Source organism: Atractosteus spatula, chromosome 12 (genome assembly GCF_055471065.1).
Source record: "Atractosteus spatula isolate fAtrSpa1 chromosome 12, fAtrSpa1.hap1, whole genome shotgun sequence".
NCBI lineage: Eukaryota > Metazoa > Chordata > Actinopteri > Semionotiformes > Lepisosteidae > Atractosteus > Atractosteus spatula.
This window is the reverse complement of record NC_142717.1, coordinates 1942042-1967690: the sequence shown is the minus strand read 5'-3', so window position 1 is coordinate 1967690 and position 25649 is coordinate 1942042. Positions and strand designations below refer to the sequence as shown.

Here is a 25649-nt window from a genome sequence, read left to right as displayed (position 1 = left end):
TCTGAAAAAAACGTTAGAGATTGGAGCAAATTACCACTCCAGCACTGAGCCTTAAAAATCATGTTGTGCAGGAATGCTAACCCTAACCCTAGCTGGTGCTTCAACAGAGCAATTATGCAACCTGTCTCTGAAGCCCTCCAGTCATCACATTTGCAAATGTTCCTGAAACCAAAAAATATGAGTCTAAAACAATCAAAACTATTGAAGAATCCTCTGGGAAATGTACTGTCTTTAATAATGCATCTTTGTTAGGCACATTTTCATTCAGCTGAAAAATGCTGTACAAATGGCTTTTAAGTGAAAGTGCTTTTGAGGCCAGTGTAGGGGTTGGGCTTCAAGAACTATTAAATATTGACACCAGCTATTCATTGAATGACAAAACGTTCCTCATCCAGAAAATGTCTGAAACCATCCAAACTATTAAAACAAACTCTGGGAAATGCATCTTCTTCAGTAATGTACAGGTGTTTATGTTCCCCGGTTGTTAATAGCGCTGTGAGCATCTTTCCAGCCCCCTCCCTCCTCCCCAGGTCCCCCATTGCAGCATTTTAACTCTGACTCTGCTTTATAAGCGACGGCGACGTGTCAGCGCTAGTCTCCAGCCAGCAGTGTCATTCTCTCAGGCGGGCCAGTTAAAGACAGAGTATTGAGTACGCTGTCCCTTCATAATCGCTGGCTTGTTCCATTTTTAGAACTGCTGAAATACTATATTATGTTAATATGGAGCACATAATGTTCTTTATTAGCTCTGCAGAGTGTCTCCGTCCTTTTCTAGAAACTGCTCACTCTCAACCGAAGTATTTGTTTCAGCTACTGAACCGGACACCTGAGATGACCGATATTCCGTTATTACATCTGAGTCACATCACATCGCATCTTAACTACACAGCTGCAGCAGACTGACACATGGCCTGACTTCCTTACATCACAGGAGGCTTTGAAACCAGCAGATGACACATTCCACATACTGAAAATGTGTAGTATGGGGGAAAAGTTCTCCATCAATACATTTGAGAATCTAAATTCCAGAAACTATTAATATTGAATAATGCAGTAAAAGTGGGCTGAGTGGGCTTATTCTTATCATATCTGTACCTTTTAAGAATTGTTGACTTTTTAATTAGTTCAGAAATAGAAAGTGACATTGTTTTGGATCAAGTTCAGGACTTTCTTTGCTCATGAGAGAATGCAGACATGGCTGCAGTTTAGATTCTTATTCGCTCATCATTTCATAATAATGGCTCCAAACTGGATTTTTATTGTATTACTAAGTGTAGATGGTTCCTTCTACTGAGAAGAACTGAAAATGAAGGTTAAGGAGGTGTGTTTTTTTTTCAGGGTCCTAAGGGACAACGTGGGCTACTGGGAGAGAAGGTAAGGGATTTCTTTAGAGTCCAATGGGAATGTTTCGTTGTTTAACTGGGTATACTTTGGTCTTAAAATAACAAACGCTACACGTCTCTACTTGAAATAGTCAACATGAAGGAAGAGTTCTGGAAGAATACTTAATCCTTTAGGGAACTGGACCTAATTTTTACATGTGTTCACTCCTAAGCAACATGGATGTCTTAGTGTGATGGTGACATTGCCTAATTAGAGATTCTTATTCTTCGATTATTATGTCTAGAAGATGTGAAATTTCCCTTTTTTAGTTCTTGATCTAACTAGATCAAGTAAGGCTTCAATTCTCTACTAATGGTGTGCTGGAATGAACACAGGCATATGTGTGGTCCCCAGCACCAGAAATGGAAAGCACCGCTTTAAAATGACCCAGGGTCCTGATGTTTGTTTCAGTGCAAAGCAGCCTGCAGTGCCCAATCTGCAATGCCAAGCCTGAAATGGATGTATTGTACATGATATTTAAAACAAAAGCTCCTGGACGCAGCTGAACAGCTATTTCTTATGTACTTTTTCTTCTTAGTTCAAGTAGGGAGCTGCGTCAGCATGCGTAGGCTGCAAAGGAACAAGTAGAGGTGTATTCCAGGCTGAAAAGAGAAGATGGGAAACACATTTCAGCTGTGGAGCCTTTTTCGGGTGTGGGGTGAAATGAGCTGTAGAGGAGATAGCTGTACGAATCTGTGGGTTTGTAATAGACAGGAGTAGAGAGTCTTGGATGGTTAATGGATAGGTTTATGTCTAAAAACGGAACAGTAATGGAAGATTTGTTAACTGTATATTTGAGGGACGGGTGGAAGTTTGTGAAGTGATGCAGGAAGTGCTCTAGCTGGTCATTAAAGCATGTGGCGGCACCGACGCAGTCATCGATGTATCGCCTGTAGAGGTCAGGGACAAAGCGTTCTTCTACCCAGCCGACAACAATATTGGCATAGCTGGGTCCCATCCTGGTGCCCATGGCGACTCCACCAACCTGCTGATAAAACAGGTTATTGAATGAGAATGGATTCAGTGTGAGGACCAGTGAGTGTGGGTGGGTGGATCAAGCACTGTGTGTTTGTGCACACCCGAAAAAGGCTCCACAGCCGAAACGTTGTGTTTCTCATCTTCTCTTTTCAGCATGGAATAAACCCGTTACCTGTTCCTTCTTCTACTTATTTGAGGTCCTAAAGATTTTGAGAAAACAGTCTTGCATCGGCCAGTCATCTGTGACTTTTGATAAAACTATATTTTGTTGTAATCGCTTTATATGTTCGGGGCACTTTTGGGGCAAAGAATGTAACAGTAAAAGAGGAAACATCTTCAGGCAGTGAGGTGCCACAGGTTTTTGTACTTTTTATTATTTAATTTGTCTTTGGCTGCGGTCTTGTTTTGTTGCATTGCATATTTAAATCTTTCCCAGAAGATTTAAGCTATTTTGTAAACGAGGGGAGATCATTAAAGATTATCTAGCTTATTTGGTTTTTAGCATCTTATGAGATGTATAAATATTTCCCAGTAAATAAATTAAACTTACTTTTAAAATGAAATACTTTTTAATGCTACAAAGAAAAGTACAGAGCTATTGTAAGCATAATGGTAAAGTTCAACAATAAAAAAAACAAGCCTTGGCAAGGTATTAAAATAGTGCAATTATTTTTTGGGGTGTGCTCTCTTTATATAAATCACTTTGATTCATCAGCTTGCAAAATAATCCTTCAATAATGTTTCTGGACCAAAGGAAATTCACTCCCTATCAAGGAGTCCTTTCTCAGTGTAATTGGATTCTGTAACTATAAATTGAGCATGAAAATAAATTAATCACTTATAATTGACTAATTCACAAAGCTATTATAAGGAAAAAAACATTTTTATAGCAGATTAACTGGCATCTTAATAAGCAAACATGATGTAAGTGAATTGATTGTGCTGATTAATATCTACTGAGAAAGCTGTATGCTGGGGGCACGCGTGGCCACTCTTGTAAGTAGTACTGTCACGAGCAGTTCTTTCCGGGCCCTATGCGGACGACACGATCCAGAATAGTGAAGACACAAGGGGAAAAATGGTCATGCAGGAGAAGGGTCTGGAGACGGGGGGCGTGTCCATGCAGTGCAGGTGTCCAGGGGAAGTGAATCCAGGCGAACAATCCATGTAGGAAATCCAAACGGGAAATCAGAAACAAGGGCTGAAGTCCATAGCCAGGCGATCCATCCTGAGGGAGGGGGAACAGGAACCGGGTCGGAACCGGCGAGGGGAACCAGGAACTAGGAACAGAAAGTTAAAAGCATAACGGAGCCAGACGCAGCAAGACCCCGGGCTCTCATGATGTGGAAATCAATGAGGAACCAGGAGTGAGGTCCGCGTCTGGCTTTTAAGGGGGAACGGGAATAGGGACCAGGTGCAGGCAATGGGAGGGAACGAGGAAAGGCTGGAGCTCCCTTAAGAGGAGGGGTTAGCGATCGTGACAAGTACAAGCTGTATTTTGGGAGCTCATGGGGTTTTTTATTTGGTGAGCTGCCCGATGTTGCGTTGTGAGATTTTATCATACTCCATCACAGGACCTGGACAAGCATGAGAGCTGGTCTCTGAGCCCCTCTGTCACGAACAGTTCTCTCCGGGCCCTATGCAGACACGATCCGGTTCGTGAGGAAACAGTAGGGAAAAAGCCATGCAGGAGAGGGTATGGAGACAGGGGACGTGTCCAAGGGGTGCAGGTGTCCAGGGAGAGTGAATCCGGGGTGAGCAATCCATGAGAAAATCCAAACGGGTCTCCAAGACAGAAGGTAGGGTCCAAGGCCAGGGGATCCATCCAGGGAATCAAAACCATGAACTGGGTCGGAACCTGGGGGGGAGGATCAGGAACGGAAGGTTAAAACCACAACGGAGCCAGACGCAGCAGGACCCCGGGCTTTCACGAAGCGGGATTCAATGAGGAACCTCGAGTGAAGTCTGCGTCTGGCTTTTAAGGGGGAACGGAAATAGGGAACAGGTGCAGGCAATGGGAGAAAACGAGGAAGGGCTGGAGCGCCCTTAAGAGGAGGGGTTTGCAATCGTGACACCCACACATCTTCCCAGCTCAACAAGCAAATGTTTAATGGTGTTGATGACTGGTGAGCAGAGCACCAGTGACAGATCTGTCGCCTTCCTATCATGCAGAACAGCTGTTACATGAACATAATTACATCAGGACAAGCTTGCGGAAATTGCAGTAAGCGACGTTACAGGACCTGTTTTCCACAACACTGTGCAACCAGACTCCCATCAATCTCTACAGCTGGAAGTCTGTAACAGCTACACACTCCTGCGCAGAACATCGCACTGAGCCCCCCTCAGCAGTCAGGCAATGCATCATGCCTTACAGACACCCTCATTGTGCTTATCATTGATATACTGCCTGTTTGTAACATCTTGTTAGATTATAATTTGCTGGTTTAAACACCCTGGATGACAAGCAACAGTGTACTGACTTAGTCTAGACTCCTACAGTACATACCAACGGCAGGAAGGCGTTTTTCTCTTTTGATCTGCAGGGCATGTTGTTTCATTTTCTGTGTTTTCCTTTCTTGATTTTCATCAAGCATGACATTCAATGTGTAAAATCCCTGCTAACAAAGTGACTAATGAGGTGATTTAGACAAAATCACTCCAGTGTACGTTGGCGTCTCAGTAATGTTCAATTAATCAAAGTGAAGCCAAATCCTTTCACCAGTCTCCAAAAACTGTATACTTTATCTTTCTAAAAACACGCACAAAAAAGTGATGTCTCTTTTACTATTTGATCAGCATATACAGTATACTGTACTTTTGCCAGAATGTACCTAAATGGGGCTAATTTGTTAACAGCCATTTGTCACCAGCAATTCCCTTGCCGTTCAGTGACGTCATGTTACAGTTTAAAATCATTTGTCAGTACTGTGATACTGCAGTGTATGTTCGTGTTAAGACCTTAAGGTTAGAAAAGCAAACTGTTCAGAAATTTCAGGGTTCATATAGGAGTCTGAAATCTGTCTTATAACAATTGAGATCGACAAACCATGCTTCGCACATGTAATATAGAAGTGCATCAGTTCTGCTAAGGACCTGCAGCAGTACAACTTACTCCTGATGCCGAGTTTGAACAGAGGACCTCCACAGCCAAGCTGCCAAGGGAGAGGGTGAAACCTCTGGCCACATCTGCTGCGATCCTCTGGGAACACTTTGGGGAAATTTGTATGATAGAAATAAGTTCTGAATAATTTCTACTGAGCTAATATTGTTCTTGTTTGCATACAAAATGACTCAAATTCCATATATGAAAATGTCCCCTGACAATACTTTGAGCCGAGACTGTTCTCGGAACATCTGGCTTCCAGGCAAGTTTCTCTAGAAATTCCAGGGAATGAGGCTAGGATTGGCAGGCGCAGTCACTCACTTGATTTAGATCAAATTATGGCAATAGACTTTCCTTACTCTGAGTAATGCTGAATACAATGTCTAATGGACTTTATTTAAAATGCCATTGCCCCCAAATATTGTTTATCAAGAGCACAGGGCACAAACCAGTGTAATATATCCACAAAATTACATTGCGGTACTGTATACTGCAAATACGATTTAACAGGATCATTATGTTGTGTCACAGCATCACAGTAATTTAATACCTTAGGTGACGATATGGTCAGAGCTCTTGAACTCCAATGGGAAGGTTGTGAGAAAAGACCTTGTAGTGGGATGTCTGTTGTACCCCTGTACATCGTACTTCACTAGACATGCTCTGGTGCAATGTCCAGTCGTATAAATGGTTACAAATCTGCAGTCATTTCCAGTAAAAAATAAGCCAAATGATTGATAATTCTTACTCCCTTGATTGGACAAGGGCTGATGGAGGAATATCTTCCCTTATGCACATACTCTACAGCAAATGTATCTGGTGTTTTCACAGATCTCCGCACAGTTAAACTGGGCGCTTGATGCGTTTGTTTGTAGTTTGCTACAGTATGTGCTGGTCAGATCCTCACTGTGCGCTGCAGTGGCTGTTCTCTGGAGGCCATGCTGCTTTCAGGGCTGGCCTGGCTGTGTTTGCTGTGTTTCTCTTCCAGGGAGAGCCAGGAGCTCCAGGTTTGCAGGGACTGACAGGACAGCCCGGAGCCACCGGACCTCAGGTGGGGGGGGGTATTTGCTTTTCATGCCGGTTGGTTTTCCTCTTTACTCTCAATCTATCAATCAGTTCATTTTAATTTGGTGGATGTCTGTGTGCGCCTGTGGTGGACTGGTGTCCTGTCCAGGGGGCGTGTGTGCCCTGTGGTGGACTGGTGTCCTGTCCAGGGGGCGTGTGTGTCCTGTGGTGGACTGGTATGTCATCCAGGGGTGTGTGTGTGGCCTGTGTTGGACTGGTGTGCCATCCAAGGTGTATCCTGCCTCCTGCCGTGCTCTCAATGTTTGCTGGGATAGGCTCCGGCTCCCCTGCGATCCGGAATTGAATAAAGTGGTTAGAAATTGGATGTATCGATACAAACAGGGTAAGGCAACACAAGAAATCAAAAGGCAATGAATATGGGTAGATGTAAAGTACTGTAGTTTGGTACTGTATATAAGAGAGTAGCAGTGTAACCATCAGACACAGGGAAGAGAATTCTGATTTGGTTTATTAGGTGACTGAGACTTAAAAAATGTCTATACATTGATTTGCTTTGTGTTATCCACAATTATGAAGAAACTATTGATATGTTTTTTTGTTTATTATTTTGGGATGGAAGTCTGAAGAGGCATAAAATTTCCTTTCTGGACAACATTTGCTATTTTCGGTTTTGAGGACCATGTTTAATAAATGCCTATAAATTTAAATAGTTCAGGTGGGCAGCTACGTCAGCATGCGTAGGCTGCAAAGGAACAAGTAATAGATTTATTTAAAGAAAACACAACGTTTTGGCCTTGGAGCCTTATTTAGGCGAAGAAGACACCTGAAGAAGGCCCCACAGCCGAAACATTGCGTTTTCTTTCTTCTCTTTTCAGCAGGGAATAAACCTATTACTTGTTCCTATAAATATAACTGTCTGAGAAAAGCCTTGGCAGAGGCTTGGACAAGGCAATGGCTGTATATTCATCATGTGAATGAGAGAGCGTGGAATTGAGCATACCTGTGCAAAAATTTCTGTGTGTTCCTTTGAAGCCTAACGAAAGCTAAACCAGAATAAAATCAACGAGAAGAAAGAAGTAACTTACCTTGACTGTGCCAAAACAGAGCAAGCAATTTCCAGACTGCTCATATTAATTAATCTGATAAGTTTCCAAATGAACCACAGTACAGTCTTTCCAGAAAACTAAATGGACTGTGCTGGTATTTTTAAATTATCCTCATTATCCTTATCTGCCTTTATTTTTTAAAGAATGTCTTTCCGGAATCATGCTGTTTTGAGCTGGAAATGTTCTGACCTTGTCATCTGGGCACTATATTTATACACCACCGAAGCTGGACAAATATTGACATCTGCATTTAAGATCAAACGCTCAACTACAGCTGCAGAAAAAACAGACCATGCATCTTTGTGGAAACCAACACTACACTGCCAGAAATAATCTGCAGCCTTTTTCTTAGCAATCACAGAAGACTACACAATAAGAGTAAGTGATCTGACTGAGGGAGCAATAAACAAGACACATGAGACTGTCTAGGACAAGACCAGAACCGAGAGTTCCTATCGATCAAACGGCAAGCACACAAGGGCTAGGAAGTCACAGGTGTCTGGTGCTGCACAGTAAGATGAGGATTAATTTGGCCAGCTGTTAAGCAGTATCAGCACTCAGCCAAGTACACACAGAAATTGCACAGATTTCTGATGGGAAATTCAGATTCCTAAAATTTCACTGTTAATACCGGCACACCTTTGTTTCTTCCTTTCACACAACAGGGAGAGAAAGGATCATCTGGATTCCCGGGGTCTCTGGGCCCTCCAGGTCTACCTGGGCCTCAGGTAAGTGTCCAGACACCACACGCACATACCGTATGGGCTCAGCAAGGTTTCGTGCTTGTTTTTTCAAATGAAAAGAAATAAAATAGTCCAAAACTATTCCAAGAATATCACCAATTTGATTGTTGACTAGTGTCAACTATGTATTGTTGACATAGTGTACAGTACTGGTTAGGTCTCCGAACTGCTGGCTGGAAGACCTTAAAGCTCTAATCCCCGGTGGAATATTCCAGTTGTACTCTTGATTAGGTACAGTATTTCAGTGAAATTGCTCTGATAAATGCTCTACTGCACGAAGGTTTCTCTTCAGGGTGTCTTTGCAGACTTGTCATTTGTTTGCACATGGCTTAGGTATTGAAATCAAAATAATAAACAGAACAGGACAAAATGTATAAATACTGTTAATACAGTTTAATAGAAGGACACTCCCATGAGGGAGTTACAACAGCCACAAGATAACCTGACAAATCACACACACTGGCCAAAACGTTATCTCTGCTGAGGGATGTATTCCATAACGTTTTGTAGTCATATTCCACTCCAGTCCCTGGAAGGACGAGCTGTGATGTGGGTCATTGTGCATAGAACTAACTTGCTTTCTCCCTCCGTAGTATTGCGTTTTCAGGATTGTTCTGGAAATAAAAGTTTAGACGATGTTCAATTAATGACTTGAATCTTCATCATCAGTAATCGGCTGGTACGTTTGCAGGGTCAAACAGGAAGAGAAGGCCCAGAAGGATCTGTCGGGAAGCCGGGACCAGATGGACAGAAGGTTGGAAAATCTTAACATATTTGCAGACACATTCTCAGAATTGCACATAAAGTAGAGTATGCCCATATATTTGTGAAAAGAAAGGTTTTTTACTTGTGCCTTTGATGTTTTTTATTTTAGAAGCACAGAGACAGTACAGTAAGTGTTAAAGAGGTTTAGCTATGTAATGTGCCCCACAACCTTCAAATGAACAAAGATTTGATTACAAAAACAAGCAAATTATTTGACCAGGTGTTCCCCTGAGTTTAAATTTTCCTTTTAATCTGTGAGCGAGGGAGCTAAACAACTTTAACTCCTGTTAAGGCAACATGTATTTTGAAAATCTGATTAATTTGCCTGTTTTTGTTATTTATGTTTACAAAGACATAAATAACAAATAAATAATGTTTAACACCACTTCCTGTTATCAACTGCATTGGGATTTTTATACCCATTCTGTGGACAGTACTTCATCTTAGCATTTGCGCCAAAATCAAGGCACATTCTTAAATACAGTGCTCCCTCTCACCCCATGGGGGCATTTGTCTGAAGTATTTTCTCCCGGTGAAAGTGGTTTTCCGTTTTGTGTAGATCCTAAGATCGGAAGAAAGACAGCTTTCCACACTGACACTTACAGAGTGCTGATCAGTCCTTATGGTATTAGAAAAAAAGTATTACAAAGGTGCTGTCTGTCTTTAGTGCTGCACTGGGAGTGTGAATGGTAAAAGTTCACACTCCAGCTTACATTCTAAGAAGTAACCTCTTCAGTGACTGTAACTGCCCTCAGCACTATAATGGTGGCTCTGCTCTGCAAGTATTTGTAGTTAACTGCTAGAATAGGAAAAAAGCTTGGAATTGCTAAGCTAAACCATTATTCAACAGAGGCACTTTGACAGTAGCAGAAACAGAAGCTAAAGAGCCGGTCAGGCAGTCATATTTCTTCATGACATACGGCCATTATTCAAAAACTGAATCCAATGCAGTCCCGTGCATTTCAAGTGGATCTAAATTTTAGAACATAAGTACAGTGAGAAGCAAGTCTAAGTTTTAGAAAGGCTAGATCAGATGCCCAGTTTGTTTACTTCATGCACAAGCACCAGATATAAATTAGCCCAGGGATCTTCACTGTGATTTGTGCTCTCTGGGTCTGATTGCACAGATTATTCCTCAAGAGAAGTGGTTTTTACATTTAAGAAGAAAAAACCAAGATGACACCCTGACTTACTTATGAAGGAATACTATTTTTCAAAAATATGAATACTTTTATTTTTGGGGTAATGTCTGCCATTTTTTGAGTCCATCACCTAAACCATTTTTCAACAACTGAAACTGAGCAGGAAATGTTATTCAGGCAGCATTTTTGTCTTTATACTGTAGGAATGCCATTTTTTTTGGTAATTGAGACAAAGTGAACAGCAGTCCTAGTGCCAAGTTACAAAAGAAATAGAAGAACTGCCAGGCACCATCTACAAAGGCCAGAGAGGTTTATGTATTTCTGCAGCTAAGTTAAATCCCCTAGACACTCCATTACATTTTTCACAAGGAACAACACAAGGAATAATAAGTTAGTCGTCTGTCTTAACCTGCTTGGTTAAGGTCAACCACCTGGCCGTATTGTGGGTCAAATATGGATGTATTACAATACGTTTGCCTTTGTTTAACTTTCAGTGGTGTTTGAAAAGCCATATCTAACAGGATATCCAACATTTCACACAGCATTTGGTTTGTAAAAGCATAACACCAGCTAGAGCATACAGTCGTACTGATGTTAAAATCATTTGTAATAACCGATTTATAGAAAAAACATTTTCATCTAAAAAACAACACATCTGCTTTTGCTTTGTTGTGCTGTGACAGAATAGGCCATGTACCGTTCACAACACTGAACTACTGTATGTGTGTATATTTTTATACTATGTGTTTTATTTACAATTGCATTTATTTGCTAAAAACAAATTCATTTTTCAGGCAAAATCAATGATTTTCTTCATTTCTGAGATCTTCCATTCATACAAATATGCCGCTCCACTCACCTGGTAGTCAAGGGCAGGCATGGAGCAGTTATGAACCCAAGAGCAAGGGTCCAGTGGTAGTGGCTCCAGTATGGACTCTTCATTGTGGGAAGGAGCGCAGGGAGGAGATTCGGGGACAGGGCTGGGTTGGAGGGTCTGCACCTCGAGCCGGGCAGAACCGGGCCACATCATCAGGGCGGTCTGCAGGGGGCGTGCCAAGAGCCAGGCTGAGCTGTGCATTGCTGTCAAATTGGACAATATCCTGGCGGTGAACAGGCTGGCAGGTAACGGGGCTGGAGTGCTCCGGGTGCAGGGCTGAAGGGCTGAGGTGAGGGCGGGAAGAGGCATCAGGACTGTGATCCAGGCTGCAGAGCCTGAGGGGCTGAGCTACCAGGCCATGTCTCCTCTGCGTTTACAAAGAGGCACCAAGATGCTTGGTCAAGGCAACACCAAGATTATTAGAGATCTTTAATAAAACTAAATTCTAAGTTTAGTAATAGGTCTTGCCACTTCACCAGTAATCCAAATGAATTATAAGGCTGTTTTAATCACTGTAACAGAGTATGGGCCTGTATGTTTGTCACTGACTTTTCACCTCTCTTTTAATAATGCACTTCAGGGTCAGCCTGGAGACCCTGGAGAAGGAGGAGCTGTAGGACCAAGAGGACCAGCAGGATTACCGGTGTGATTTAGTCAAAACATGAAAATGGTGGATTTCTGGGGACTGCCATCTTTGTCACGTTTAATGATAATGTGATTTAGAGTTACTTCCCTTTCATTATGTTTTGATAACACATAACACCTTAAATCAAATAATACATGCAACATTGAGCATATAATAAATGTAACTTATAAGTATTATATCTAGCTCACACCTGAAGAAGGCTCCACGGCTGAAACGTTGTGTTTTCTCTCTTCTTTTTTTCAGCATGGAATAAACCTATTACTTGTTCCTTTGCAGCCTACGCATGCTGACGCAGCTCCCCACCTGAACTCATATCTATCTATAATAATAATAATAAGTCAAACATATACAGTATGTGGTTTCATTGACCAAACGTTTTTTCTAGAAATTTTATTTCCTATGTGAATGCAATGAAAGAAGGGCTGTAGTTTCCAAGAGTTGAATCTGATATTCTGATTAATTAAATATGGTCCTAGTAAGTGTGATTGAGTCACGGAAGAGTAATTATTGTCTCATTTGATAAACAGGGGAGCAATGGCAGACATGGTTATGGACCCCCTGGACAGAAAGGAAGAAAGGTAGATATCTGAAATGTTATTCTGCATGAATACCAGGCACACCAGTAAAGAATTTAAAGTATTGTCTGATTTTTTTCTTACTATTTGTATTATAGAAACAACCACCCATTTTCAGCTTTTTACTTACTGCTATCTGAAGGGTATTTCAAATGCTCTGTAAATCCAGAACAGTCTTGAATAGCTCCAGCAGAGCTCTTTACTAGGTTGCAGTGCCTCGCGTTGATCTTGGGAGCTGAGGTCTTGCCAGCATCCAGCATCTGGAAAAAGCATTTGACACTCCAATCTGTTTAAGGCTAATGGTTTCCAAAAGAAACTCCATTGTGCTTCGCAGGTGCTTGCAAACGTGTTGGGGAAATTGGATCTTATTATGTATTCCTCAGCAGAGCTTTCCTCTGGACTGGCCACATCCAAAATATCTTTGATTCCCTGCCATGATTAAACTGCTTCTTCCATTGTGTAGAATGATGAGATGTTGTGGCCATATGTCCTTTCAATTGCTTTGTCATGCTGTCTGCATACAAATCTAAAGACCACGTGTTAAAGCCCATAATAAGACCTTGGAAGAAAAGAGCAACATTAGTCATCAACAGATGATGATAAACACATGGAATTAGACATAACATCACAGTATACACAGTATGCGGCTTTTGCATATGAATTATGTAATATCCGTTGTAAGTATTTGAGTTGGGGAATCTTCTGCAACTCCTCTCTTGTACTTAAGGATCTTTGCTGACATTTGTTTTGTTTCAGGGTGAAGTAGGTTTTCCGGGCTACCCAGGGCCTCAGGTAGGCTGTGTAAAAGCTTTATTGTATTAAAATGTTTGATTGTATTGCATACTATCACATCCCTCTGACGGGAACCAGCAGCGGATCAGGAGTCGCAAGTTGAATCCACCTCCTGGACGAAAGGCAGTGACTCAGCTGTGCGCACAGTTGGAGTGGCGCTGTAGCAGACTGGGGAAACAGAACGCAGTTCAGGCAAATGCAGTCCAGGGCCTGTGCAGGGGGAGTCTGACTTGGAGGCATTCTGTCATAATTCCACAGGTGGTAGCTTTGCACCATTGGCTCCTCAGCCAGGCATGTCTGAAGGAGATGAGGTCAAGCAAGGCGGGTTCCAAGCCGAGATCAACGCTGTAGAAAATAACGAGCACACCGGAGACCCGAGAAATGTAGACAAGAACCAAGCAAGGTCAGGAAAGTGAAACAAACAAAGGGCAGGAGAGGAGACCTGGGAAACTAAAGACTTGAGAAGCTCAGAGAACAAACACTATTGTATAACACATCCCTCGAAAAGAGTCTGAGCAGCCCTTAAATATCCCTGAATCACCTGGAGTGGTGAGATGGTGACTGCCTCCAGGTGATCCAGGTCTCCTGTCACTTATCCATCCTCGAATCTGTCCAACACAGATTTTATAAAAAATCTCAGCGTGAGACATTAATGTAAAGGTCACTTATTGGCCAAGTACTTCTGCAATATAATACTATCCAGCCCTGTCATGCCTTAATTAGATTCAGAACAGACAATTCATATTTTCTTCCTGAGTCTGGCAAAACCGATAATCTCATTTGTTAAAATACACAATGAGAACCACTCATGTAAATTCATAGTGTTGCTGTCCCTGCATAACACTTGTAAAAAACTGAACATAATTTGAAAAGCAAAACGATTTTTGAGCTACTAGAAGGGATATAAAACAGGACAGCAAAATAACAAATCATTAAGATTATGTATACTATATATACGGTATTATGTCATATTATAATAATCAACGTGACATTATTGACATAAGTAATACCAGCATATACTGTGACTGTTTTAAGTGGCTGCACACTGCTCATGGACAAGTGGTAAATGTACTGTATATTTAGTTCCAAAAGAAACACACAGCTCATTACAAAATTGTCCTGTGTACTTTTTTGGAAGAAATACATCCATCTTGAAATGAGCCAAGTTTCTATCTAAAATTAGCCAAAATTGTGTCAAAAATCATTTGTTAGTGCCAACACATTAAGAAGCCAGGCCAGTCTCTATTGCTCTAGTCTGTGTTATCTACTATCACCACTCCAAACAAGGGTTTAATAACAGTTACAGCTGCACAGTTTCACCCACAAAGTCGAAGAAGTTCCCACTAGAAGAATATCTCCAATGGTCCCTGGTCACTAAAGTTTGAGAACTGGACTACAGGAGGGCCACTCCTCTATTTGAATGACGTTCTTGAGTTTTTGATAGTCATTTCAACAGAGATGATGGTAAATGTATTTCCTATTTAAAGCATGAGTAGGCTCAAGCTATGTGATGTACATAGGTTCTCAAATAGCTTGGTCCCCAAACTCTGCTCATACAGATCTTTTAACAGTAAACTGTACATAGTTCATCCAACTTCCTGAACTTGGGATATGAGTGCTGTGTGTATTAATCACATATTGCATGGTAGTCACCACTGAACAAAAACACACAATTAAGTTCCTTTGATCTCCTTGAATTTATATTGTAATGTTTTTTTCTCCCAACGGAGGTCTAAATATAGGAGGTGACATTACTGACCACAGCACCCGCCCAGGACAGGAGAATGCTATATTTGCATTGAGTGCCAGCAGCTCCATGATTTGGCAAATCAGGAGGAAAAGTGTCCAATTCTTTTAACTGAATTGGGGGGGGGGGGGGGCATTAGGAATGCTCACAAGCCCTCTGTGTCATCCCAGAGTGGAATGTAACCAATAAACCTGGTTCAACACCCCTACTGCTTCAAGAAGTCCAGTGGGCTGTGTAAGTAGTGAGGGCCATTGCAGTCCTGACCAGGCCCAGCCTTGTTTAGCTGCTGCCGTCTACAGGGTGTTAATGCAGCACAGTGATGCACACAGTCACATCAGTAGTTTCAGCTTTTGAGAATTGCTTCTTTAATTATGTTGGTCAGCGTTGATAGAATGTTACACTGGCTCATACAGGAACTGCAGTGGAAGAGCACTGGGCTCCTACTGTGTTTGGAGCGGGATATGTATCCAGTACTGTAGGAGAAAGCAAAGCTCAGTGTCTCTTCTCCTCTTGACTTTAAGGGACCACCAGGGGATCCAGGAAGGAAAGGAAGCATCGGTCCCACAGGGGTCAGCGGACGCCGGGTGAGGGCCGTTGATGTGCTTTCCTTGCAGGCTCATGAAAAACTCCAGTTCGGCAATATATCTGCAGCTGTGTCGAGCTCCTCGGAATAACGTCTCAGATTCCTTCTTGCCAGAAATGTGCAGATGGAAAGTAATAACCGATGGAGCGGCACAGGGGTTAGAAACACTGCCTCACTTTTGTTGGGTTCCAGGTTTGAGCGCGGACTTGTGGGTCTCCGGCTTGGAGTTTGTGCGATCTGCCTGGATGCAATGCTGTCCTTCCGGTTTCCAAAGAAAAACTCTCAGGAATGCTATGTTCCCTGTGGTGGACATATGTCTACCATTACACAAGAGTTTGCTGCCTTGTTACACAGGAGTTTTTGCAAAACCAAGGGCAAAGGCAAATTCAGCTGGCTGCATCATGAATTAGTCTTTTCGGTTCCAACTTAAAAGCACCTGGGCTGAAAAAGTCCACTTTTTAAATTCTTTTTTTAATAACACGGGTTGAGCAGCCAAAGCATACGTGGGTTCTAACAAAAAGCTACTTTCTCCGCAGAGTTCAATTTTTGTGTGCATCTGATGTCTAATGGGACCCCGTTAATTGTGCTGTGTGTTTGTTTCAGGGCATCACCGGCAGGCCTGGTGCCCCTGGACAGCCTGGAAACCCTGGTCCCCAGGGCCATGAGGTCAGATTTGAATCTGACCGTCTCTCTGTTACGGGAACTACAATTACAGCTGATCCGTGTCTGACTGTGCTCTGATCTTGAGATTTCCAGGGGTCTTTTGTTTTTCTGTAAATATAGGACCACATAAACAAGCAAACTAGGGTGGCAGGGGAAATTGTGTGCCCGTGTGTCTGCCCTGCAACGGCCCGGCATCTCACCCAGGATGTGTCCTGACTTGTGCCTGTTGCTTGCTGGCATAGGCCCCTGAACAGGATGACATTACTAAGAACAGTAACTAATAAACACGGGTTTCTTGATCCTTCATGATAGTGACAGATTGCTTTCAGTGTCACCGTATCGTGAAATCATGTATAGTATTGGCATTAGAAAAAAGGCACAGTAAATAATATACAGTATCAAATCTGAAATCGGCCCTTTGTGATTGTGTTGATCTCATTTTCATGTCACTTTCTTATAATTTTCAAAACTGTATTCTTTTTCAGGGTGCTAAAGGACCGAGCAGACGCAAATCAGACAATGTATGTATTGTAGCTGCATTTTATTTCCAGATTTAAAAATATGAACCTACTGTAGCTAATCAGTCAAGTTGTTGGAGCCCCTTTCGGAGAACAGCTGGATGAGATCTTTGGATCACTCAGCCATGAGCTACCAAATGACTTCCACTTGTTTGTAACCTTTGTAATGTTCTTGTTTGATTTAATGAACATTCAACATACTGTACCTCTATTTCATTTATCCATCTAGATCTGTGAGCTTGTTTCCCACATCAAGAAGCTATGCCGTAAGTTTTTTTTCCTCCAGAGATTTTCATACTGTATTAAAAGAAACATAAAGAGCACATACAACAGCATGCTACCAAGGAAACAAAAGATGATATAAGAAATGCTAATAGCTGTTGTATCAAACCTGATAATCCGACAGCAGGCAACATGTAATGAAAATCAACATTTTGACTTTTTAAAAGTAATAAGTGCAGTTACAATTTAATTTACCAGTAAAAAAGCTTGATTGTTGCAGGGCAATGTGGGAATGTGGGAGGCCTTTTTTTTTCTTCACAAATGGAAATTTCATTTTCTTTTTTTAAAATATTTTCTGAAATCTAAAACACTCATCTCTGATTTCAAAATCAAAATTAAACTGTACCGTAATAGCTATGTACCAAACTGGTGTTGTTTTTTACAGAAATAATAAAGATTAATCATTAATGACTTCGTAATGAAAGATTTCATTTTTTTCTTTGTGGATGTTTTAAATTTAAATATGAACTTTGTATGTTCAACAAATGCTGCTGGGGAAATCTAACATTTAATTTAATTTTCTCTTTAACAGCATGCTGTGAAGGTAATTTGTTGGAATTGTTCTACATAATTAATTTATTCTTTGGTGTCTTCTCTTTTATTGGTAATATTTATTTTAGCACTTGGCACCAACTGTAATGAATGAGTGAGGTCAAGAGTTTGACTTTTTAAAATCCAGAGTTAAAAGTACTATGTGGTGTGTGGTGTATAACTACACTTCAAGTTGCACTACTTCAAAGTTTATGTATTATTTGGAATTCGTTTTTATTTTTCCATCTTTTTTGGCTGTACTCAGACAACCACTGCATCCACAGAGTTTGTCTGTTGATTTAGTGGAGTTATATCAGGACTAACTTGCCAGATTCATCCAGCCTGTAAGAAAAGTTGTACAGTGCAAACACGCATACAGCATGTTTCTAAACCTTCTCAGAACTCCTCCTGTAGGGATCAGACTGTTTATAAATTAAATAAAACTGCCCAAATATCAATTTTAGGTCTAAATAGCATTCTACCATATAATATTAAAAATAGTACACAGTATATTCTTTAATTCATTTAATGTAAAAACCTACTTTGCGTAGTTTGATTTTGTGTGTGTGTGTGGGGGGGGCTCTCTTAAAAAAAAGCATCATTTGGAATTGAAATGAGACACAGTAATATTATTATATCTCTTACTGTTATAAAATGTGTATCAATTCAGCATTTTTAATAACTTCCCTTCAGAAGAGGTTTTTATTTTATTTTTTCTGGCTGGTTACTTGATACTCAGCCCTTGGTGAGCCAAAGGACCTGAACACCTGCGGAAATAAAAGGGTCGCTTTCATTTGCAGCATGAAATTATTTTAGTATTGCACCATTTCTTTTTGTTGTTTTGCAATATCTGTCTTGCAGTGTGTTAAAGTTTAATTTTTTCAAGTTTTGGGAATGTGTCGATTTCTTCCCAGGCAGGACGGATTGCCCCGTGTACCCAACAGAGCTGGTCGTTGCCCTTGACATGTCCGAGGATGTTACTCCGCAGGTCTTTGAGAGAATGCGGAACATCGCCGTGAACCTCCTCCAGGATCTGACCGTCTCAGAAAGCAACTGCCCCACCGGAGCCCGCGTGGCTGTTGTCTCCTACAGCTCCACCACAAAGTATCTTATTCGCTTCTCGGACTACCACAGGAAAAAACAACTGATCGAAGCCATAAACAAGATACCACCCATGAGAACAACCAGCCGCCGCAACATCGGGGCGGCTATGAGATTCGTAGCCAGGAACGTGTTCAAGCGGGTCCGCCGGGGTGTGCTCATGAGGAAGGTGGCCATCTTCATCAGCAATGGAGCATCGCAGGAGGCCTCTCTTATTGTGACAGCAGCACTGGAGTTCAAGGCTCTGGACATCACCCCCGTGATCATCGCCTTCAGGAACGTGCCCAACGTCAGACGGGCTTTTGAGGTGAGGGGGGGACAAAACAAAATGTTATTGAAACACGAGTGAAAGGTACAGAATCTATGAATACCTCTGCTTAAGAATTAGTGCTGTCCTGTTGGTGCTGAGAGCAAAAATATATTTTTTTCCCCCGTGATACCCAGAAGCTGAGTTCAGTGTCCTACCCTTATTTCTGAAGTAGTTCAGAACTGTAATATGTTGTTCCTGTTGCATATTAATTAATACATTTACCTTAAACAGAATATGGGTTCTGATTCTTTTTTTTCACCTGCCTTCTTTTGATCTGTAAAATAAACTGCTTTTTGTATAAACAAGTCAGTATGATTGTAGCTGACAAGGTATTTCCTTTTTTCTGTAATTGTTTTTAACTTTGTACTCTCCTGAGTCTGCATTGTAACGTGGATTTTACAAAACCCGCTGCATGTTTTAACATTGGCTTTCATTCAGCAGTTTGTGCGATATTTGTTTTTTGTATCGTACAGTATAACTCAGTAAATCGTGATGCTCTAGTATCATCATCAGAGGGAGCATCATCATCATCATCATCGTGACTCTGCATCAGTATGAATGTGACAGGGCTTTAGTGTAGTTGAGCTTTGTGTCTGGTCTAAAGTTAATAATACTGTTACATCCATTAATAGACCATCTGTACACGAGAACATTCAGAATCTTGTTAGTAACCATGTAAATAAGCATTAGTAGTGCCCAGTTCCTACCACGTTGTACTTAGCCCTACCAACGCTCTGAAGTGGGGCTGGATTGTATGAAGTTGCTGGATTTCTTTTTAGAAACATTCTTTTTTAGAAATTGCTCCCCATTGATGCTCTGGATTAATTTAGACCTTTTTAAGTACTCTTCTGCTGATTTCATTGTTGTTATTTCTCTTTTGAATACAGTATCTAAAGCAAAAGGAGACGATATTGTTGTTTTGTAGGATTTGTTGTAGAACGTAAAGCAAATGAAAGCAAAAAAAAAAACAAAGCATCTCTATTTTAATGGGTTTGTAAAATGAGCCCAATTCTACGTATTAACACATGTAAACATTTTCTTTGATCAACATGATCTACCTCCTTAGTCCAAAAATCCCCAAGCAATGCTTATTCTGTTTCTCTGCTTCATTATTAGGCCTATGAAAGTGGGAGGTTCATGGTGTCTGTGCTGGAAGAAGCACAGGATCAGAGCCCAGAGCTCTACAGAGTTCGGCAGTGTGCGCTGTGCTACGGTAAGCCTGCGACAAACGATAACAAATACTTCATGGGGAGGGTTTCCCATTATTAATGCAATGTATAAGTGTGTGTAGATAGAATGTAATATGCACAGGCTTTTTTTTTTGTTTATTCCTTGTTTCAGATCCATGCAGTCCCTCAATGGTATGCCAAAGCTTCAAATATGTTCCCATTCCTCTGCAAATGGACTTGGACCTGGCTCTGGTAGTTGACAGCTCCCGGAACGTGCGGACGGATCAGTATGATGGTGTCAAGGAGCTTCTGAGCTCCATTCTGGACCAGCTTGTCATTAGCAGCCAGCCAGGGACCTCCGACAGGGGAGCCAGGGTGGCTCTGGTGCAGCACAGCACGCTGAACTACCCCCCAAGGCAAGGAGAAGAGCCAGTCAAGATCGAGTTTGACCTCCTGCGGTATAGAAACAGGGACTTAATGAAAAGGCACATTTACAAGAACATGCGGCAGACCGGTGGCTTCTCCTGTGCTGAGCATGCTGTGGAGTGGGTGATCCACAATATCATGCTCAAGTCCTCCAGGCCCAGACCAACGAAGGTCATTTTTACAGTTATCGGAGAGGAGACAAACGTGTGGGACCAAGCCAAGCTGGATCACGTCGCCCTGCTAGCTCAGTGTGAGGGCGTGACTTTGTTCACCCTTTCACTGGGGTGTCAATCCAATGTCACAGCAGTGGAAAAACTGGCGAGCATCCCACTGGAACAGCATCTGTTGTGTCTGGGTGAAGTGAAGCATGATGGGATAGAATACGCTCGAAGGTTTACTCAAGGCTTCATTCGCGTTCTAAACAGTAAGGAGACGATGATTTCATTTCCCTTCTGGTCCTTACTGGTCTTTAATGACCAGGTACTTTTGCTGGTCTTTAATGTTACCCCCAGTCCTGTGTCAATTGCAAAGACATTGTGACAGGTTTGCTATTTACTTTGCGTCACTTCATTTGTCTTTGATGGACGTTGCAAAGATTCTCAACACTGACCCTTGATATTTCCTGGACTCTCATCTCATCTGGTCCATCTTGTTAGGGATTCCCATATCACTCAGTCTTGTCCCTGGGTGACCACTTAACATAACATCACTTTATTAGCCCTATACAATTTCTTGCATTAAGAATTTGTCTTTTCGCATACCCCAGCTTGCTCTCTTCATGAGACACACAGACAGGGAGAGAAGCTGGGGGTCAGAGCGCAGGGTCAGCCATTGTACAGTGCCCCTGGAGCAGTTGGGGTTAAGGGCCTTGCTCAGAGGCCCAACGGAGTAGGATTCCTCTGCCGACTGTGGGATTTGAACCGGCATCCTTCCAGCCCCAGGCACCGCTCCGCCCCAAAGTCTCAACAAGCAGGTCAATTACGTACATCAGTTAGGACAGGTAATTAAAAGGACCGAAAACCAATAGACTCAGTGAAGTTGCAATTGCTACACTTAGTAAAAAAGGCCCTACCTCACTCTTGAATTCTTTATACTTTTAATTTTTTCACCCCAATTTCAAGTTTATTCTTTTATAAGCGCACTGTGTTTCTTAGGCCCATTTCATATAATGGTGTTGATAGGTAAGCCATCTTAGACACATTACAATATGAAATTTCTGCAGTTCTGTGGCATCACAGTTTTTCGCTTCAGATCTGCAGCAATTACAGAGCTGTCTTGTTTCCTTTTTTTTAAAACGAATCCCTCACATCACTGGTTCGCAGCAATTTTCACACAGATCACAAAAAAAATAATATAGCTGTTATGACTGTTAAAGGGGAAGAACACTATGGACTGTGTTTTTTTTTCAGCATGTTGACAAAGTGTTCATGAGTAACTTTATAATCAGTAGCATATTATTGATTAATAAAGGAAACATGAACAGATGTTGACTGGAGCTTCCACACCCCCTCATAGTTATTCAGTGAGAATACTGGTAAGGAGGTGTGTTATATCAGACACATACTGTGATGCTGCATGGGAGAAGTAGATAGTACTGTAACTGTATTTGTTTAATGTATTTCGGACAGGTCATTTGAGCACAATGCTCTCCATGCTAGCTTTTAAACGAAATCCATACTCCCACAGGTGGAATCAACACATATCCTCCACCTGATGTTCAAAGAAAATGCGAAAGTCTCCAGAAATGGTTTCACTCTAAAGGTATCCCTGGAGAATATTCGGAAGGAGGTACAGTAGGTTTCTGACTGACTTCATCGGGGGAGTTTTTCAGAAGGGATATTCCTTTTTTTTTAACCTGTATTCATGAACCCAGTAAAAGAAAAATAATGTATTTAGAATATCTGTAAAGGAGCAAGACTGTTGATCAAGCATAAATCTGAACTTCAGCATCTAACCAGGTACAGTATGTTACCATATACTGTAAATCAGGTTTCAGGCTGAAGTTAAGGTGTAAAAACTGAAGGTGTTTAATGGAAGAAACCTTCACATGGTATTATCTTTTACAATACTATCCTTGTATTATCTAATACTTTGTGTTTTTTGCATAATGGACTTTGGCTTCACTTTCTGTTGAAAGTTTTTCTCTTTTTCAAAACAGTTGCAAATAATTGACTATTTTACAGGATCTGGTGGAAGAGATTTACACGGATTATACCATCACCTTGACGAAGAAACCAGGGAGCAAGAACAATATGTTACAGAGTTTGTAGACCTTCAAGGAAGTGAACAGGTGTACAGCTATAGTGAGGAAAAGGAGACGGAGACGGAGGGAATCGTCAGACTTCGAGGGAGGTGAATTATTTGTAAAGAAACTGGGGTCTTATTCTTGAAGCATTCTTAAATCCAACATTCTTCTGAAGTTTAGTACAAAAATATAGAGCTGCTCTTCTTTTTGTGTAAATGTGTTTTTTGCCCATTTATAAATGAAATGGGAACATGTTTGTATTCAGACGTAACGTGTGCTGTACTGTATATGCACCTCTTCTGGTCCCAAGGAAAGGTATCGTGGTATTGTACTGTAATTGGATTAGATAATATCTCATAGCAACGAAAAACATTTTAGCCACTCTCCATTTACACCTATCTGTAGTGTTCAAGCATGCCACCTGCATATCACATTCGCTTTTGTGTCTTTCATAATGGGTCTGACAGCAATCCATTTTATCATCCGCTGGGTATATTCTCCTGTGATTTAATATACACTCAGCCTTCAATTATATCGTATCTTTACCCAAGTTGTGGTACCATCTTCCAGTGCTGCTCCTCATAAGAAAGTGCTATGATGGAATGATAATGACTGAAAATGGAGGTGCCTACATACAGTAGAAGCTATAAGTCAGTTAGCACCAGCTAAAAATAAACTGCAATATTATGTTGATCAGTACAAGAAACAGATACTGTCTGGATGATATAGTATACTTAGTCTTTAGACTTAAAGAGCGTGCTGAAGATTAAAATGTTAGATTCTAGAGAAATGGAAAAAGTTTGTTTGGTCAAAAAGGGGGGTTTGTAAAAGAAATTCTGTATCTGAGCCTTCTGTGTGTTTTTCATAAAACATACGCCATTTCATCCCATTTTACAATAAAAATGTAAAACAGCATGTCCAGATGTGGATAATACGTGTAGCAATAATAGGTGTAGTCAATTAAAATTCTGAGTGAAGCTATATAGCCTGGCTCTGACCAGCTCGCAACATGCTGTTAAAACAGGTTAATAAGATGTATGCAGCACCTGTGCCAGAAAAAATCAAAGTTTCAAGACATTTTAATATTACCTGTTGTTGTTGTTATTACCTTTCAATCCTGAATTTGTAACTAATTATATATGCAAAATAAAGACAACGGGCACTTTGGCTTTTATGTTTCCTGTAAAATTCTGTGATCTTCAATAAGGGACTTACCTGTGCAGTATTGTTTGAAGATAACGTGGGAAGGCGGGATTTTTGAATCAGTGAAGGGGAGTGGGAGTCTGTCCAGCTCCTGTCTCTGTCAGAGGATTTGAGTGACACCAGAGAGCAGGAGATGCAGCCAGAAGTGTTTCTGGCTCTGTGGAAGCAGAGTGCGAACTCTCCTGCTCCTGGCTCTTTGGCGTTGTGGACGTCTGGCATGTCTCGGCATGCGTTTTAGCTTTATCTCTTCAAAGATTTGACTGTGCTATCCAGAATCCGATTATAAACGCTAATTTTCAGAAATTATCCAACACACCTCCATACACCTGTAGGAGGCTCCATGGCCAACATGATTTTTATCTGTGGTTTTAACTACAAAAGTGGGGCTAACGTCCGGTGTTTTCCATTGCAGCTTTCACACTGATGCAGCTCCACAGCCAGAGGTCTATATCAGAACATCCCTGCACTGAATTTCAAAGCATTTCTTTCATTCTTATCATCAGTAATAATTTGATTGTATATTTCTTAGCACTCTAATGATAAAACATATATGTTTCTCAAACTATTAAACAACTCAAGTTTTGATGGACACTACTATGAAATATCCAAAACACATTTCTCAGAAATGCCATCCTAGTGAGGCACATAAAAATTTGTGGGTGAGCAAGATTGATTTATTGTGTGCTATCGCGCGATGTTAGGTGGCTGGGTGGTATGATACATTTTCTACTCCTTAATCATCCAACTGTATTCAAATGTCATTTTATTGTTTTTATATCATTCTTAAGATCTTTGTCTTATTACAGTTTTGTTCATGAGTTGTTTTGAAAGTCCCTTTGGTTGAATGCTTGGTTGAATACTTTTTGTCAGCTACAATGAGCAAATGTATCTGCATCTTCCTTTCGAAGATGTAATAAAATTTATGTGTTTTCCATCCATCCATTGTCTAACTGCTTCTTCCAATTCAGGGTCACAGGGGAACCGGAGCCTGTCCCAGCGAGCAACAGGCACAAGGCAGGACACACCCCGGACAGGACCCCATTGTAGACTTTATTTTATTTTTACCAAATTTATGTGGCTTACGGTTTAATCCAAATCACATTCGCATCCACCTATGCAGGTGGGCTTTTCACTGGAGCGATTTGGTTGGAGCACCTTGTGCGAGAGCACAGCTGCCACACACCTCACTGGACCTGAACCCACAACCTTCCAGTTACAAGTCCAAAACCCAGAATGCTATTCCACAGTACTCTCCCATAGAGTAAAAACTAAATGCACATAGGACTATGGATATAACCAGCTATTATTTTAAAGCATGCTTTCTGTTGTTTGTATGTCAGCATTTTAACAAATGAAGACATCAAGTTCCCTGGACTTTAGTACCAGATTCCCCAAAGTGATAAATCTTGTGCAGTGAAAGACGTGGCAGTACTTAGAAAATACAAGAAGACCAATGCAAAAATAGGGAGTTTCATTAAGTCAGACGCTGTGAACTTTGAAGATTTTGTTCGAGGAAAATTAGGAGAATCCCAAGGGAAAGATTCCAATTTCACAGAAACACACGAGGGAGTATTAAAGTTGCATATTCAGATTTCTTTTTTCTAAATGACAAGAATGATTAATTACCCTGACCTCTACTTGAAACTATGTACAGTGACCACATGTTTTCAGTCCCATGTATGACCTCCGAAGTACATTTTTTTTCTATATGTACAAGCAAACAAGTATGCAT

At 41.2% G+C, this 25649-nt stretch overlaps 1 protein-coding gene across 2 annotated transcripts in view; it reads left to right on the top strand.

Annotated features, from left to right (window-relative positions):
• LOC148822519 (collagen alpha-6(VI) chain-like) overlaps nucleotides 1–24855 on the top strand; it is a 48711-nt gene extending 23856 nt beyond the window's left edge. Inside the window, exons 20-35 of one of the 2 annotated variants that reach the window (XR_016093867.1) lie at nucleotides 1339–1374; nucleotides 6456–6518; nucleotides 8265–8327; nucleotides 9034–9096; nucleotides 11707–11769; nucleotides 12300–12350; nucleotides 13104–13139; nucleotides 15408–15470; nucleotides 16073–16135; nucleotides 16618–16653; nucleotides 16880–16916; nucleotides 18378–18871; nucleotides 19991–20087; nucleotides 20216–21469; nucleotides 22156–22257; nucleotides 22653–24855. Coding sequence is in view for 1 of the 2 variants with exons in the window: in XM_088929649.1 (XP_088785775.1) it covers nucleotides 1339–1374; nucleotides 6456–6518; nucleotides 8265–8327; nucleotides 9034–9096; nucleotides 11707–11769; nucleotides 12300–12350; nucleotides 13104–13139; nucleotides 15408–15470; nucleotides 16073–16135; nucleotides 16618–16653; nucleotides 16880–16916; nucleotides 18378–18871; nucleotides 19991–20087; nucleotides 20216–20893; nucleotides 22156–22257; nucleotides 22653–22825 (2118 nt within the window). In the remaining variant the exon portion in view is untranslated. The remainder of the gene's footprint in view (nucleotides 1–1338; nucleotides 1375–6455; nucleotides 6519–8264; nucleotides 8328–9033; nucleotides 9097–11706; nucleotides 11770–12299; nucleotides 12351–13103; nucleotides 13140–15407; nucleotides 15471–16072; nucleotides 16136–16617; nucleotides 16654–16879; nucleotides 16917–18377; nucleotides 18872–19990; nucleotides 20088–20215; nucleotides 21470–22155; nucleotides 22258–22652) is intronic. The other variant, XM_088929649.1, reaches the window with a different exon arrangement.
• Nucleotides 24856–25649: the final 794 nt, after the last annotated feature.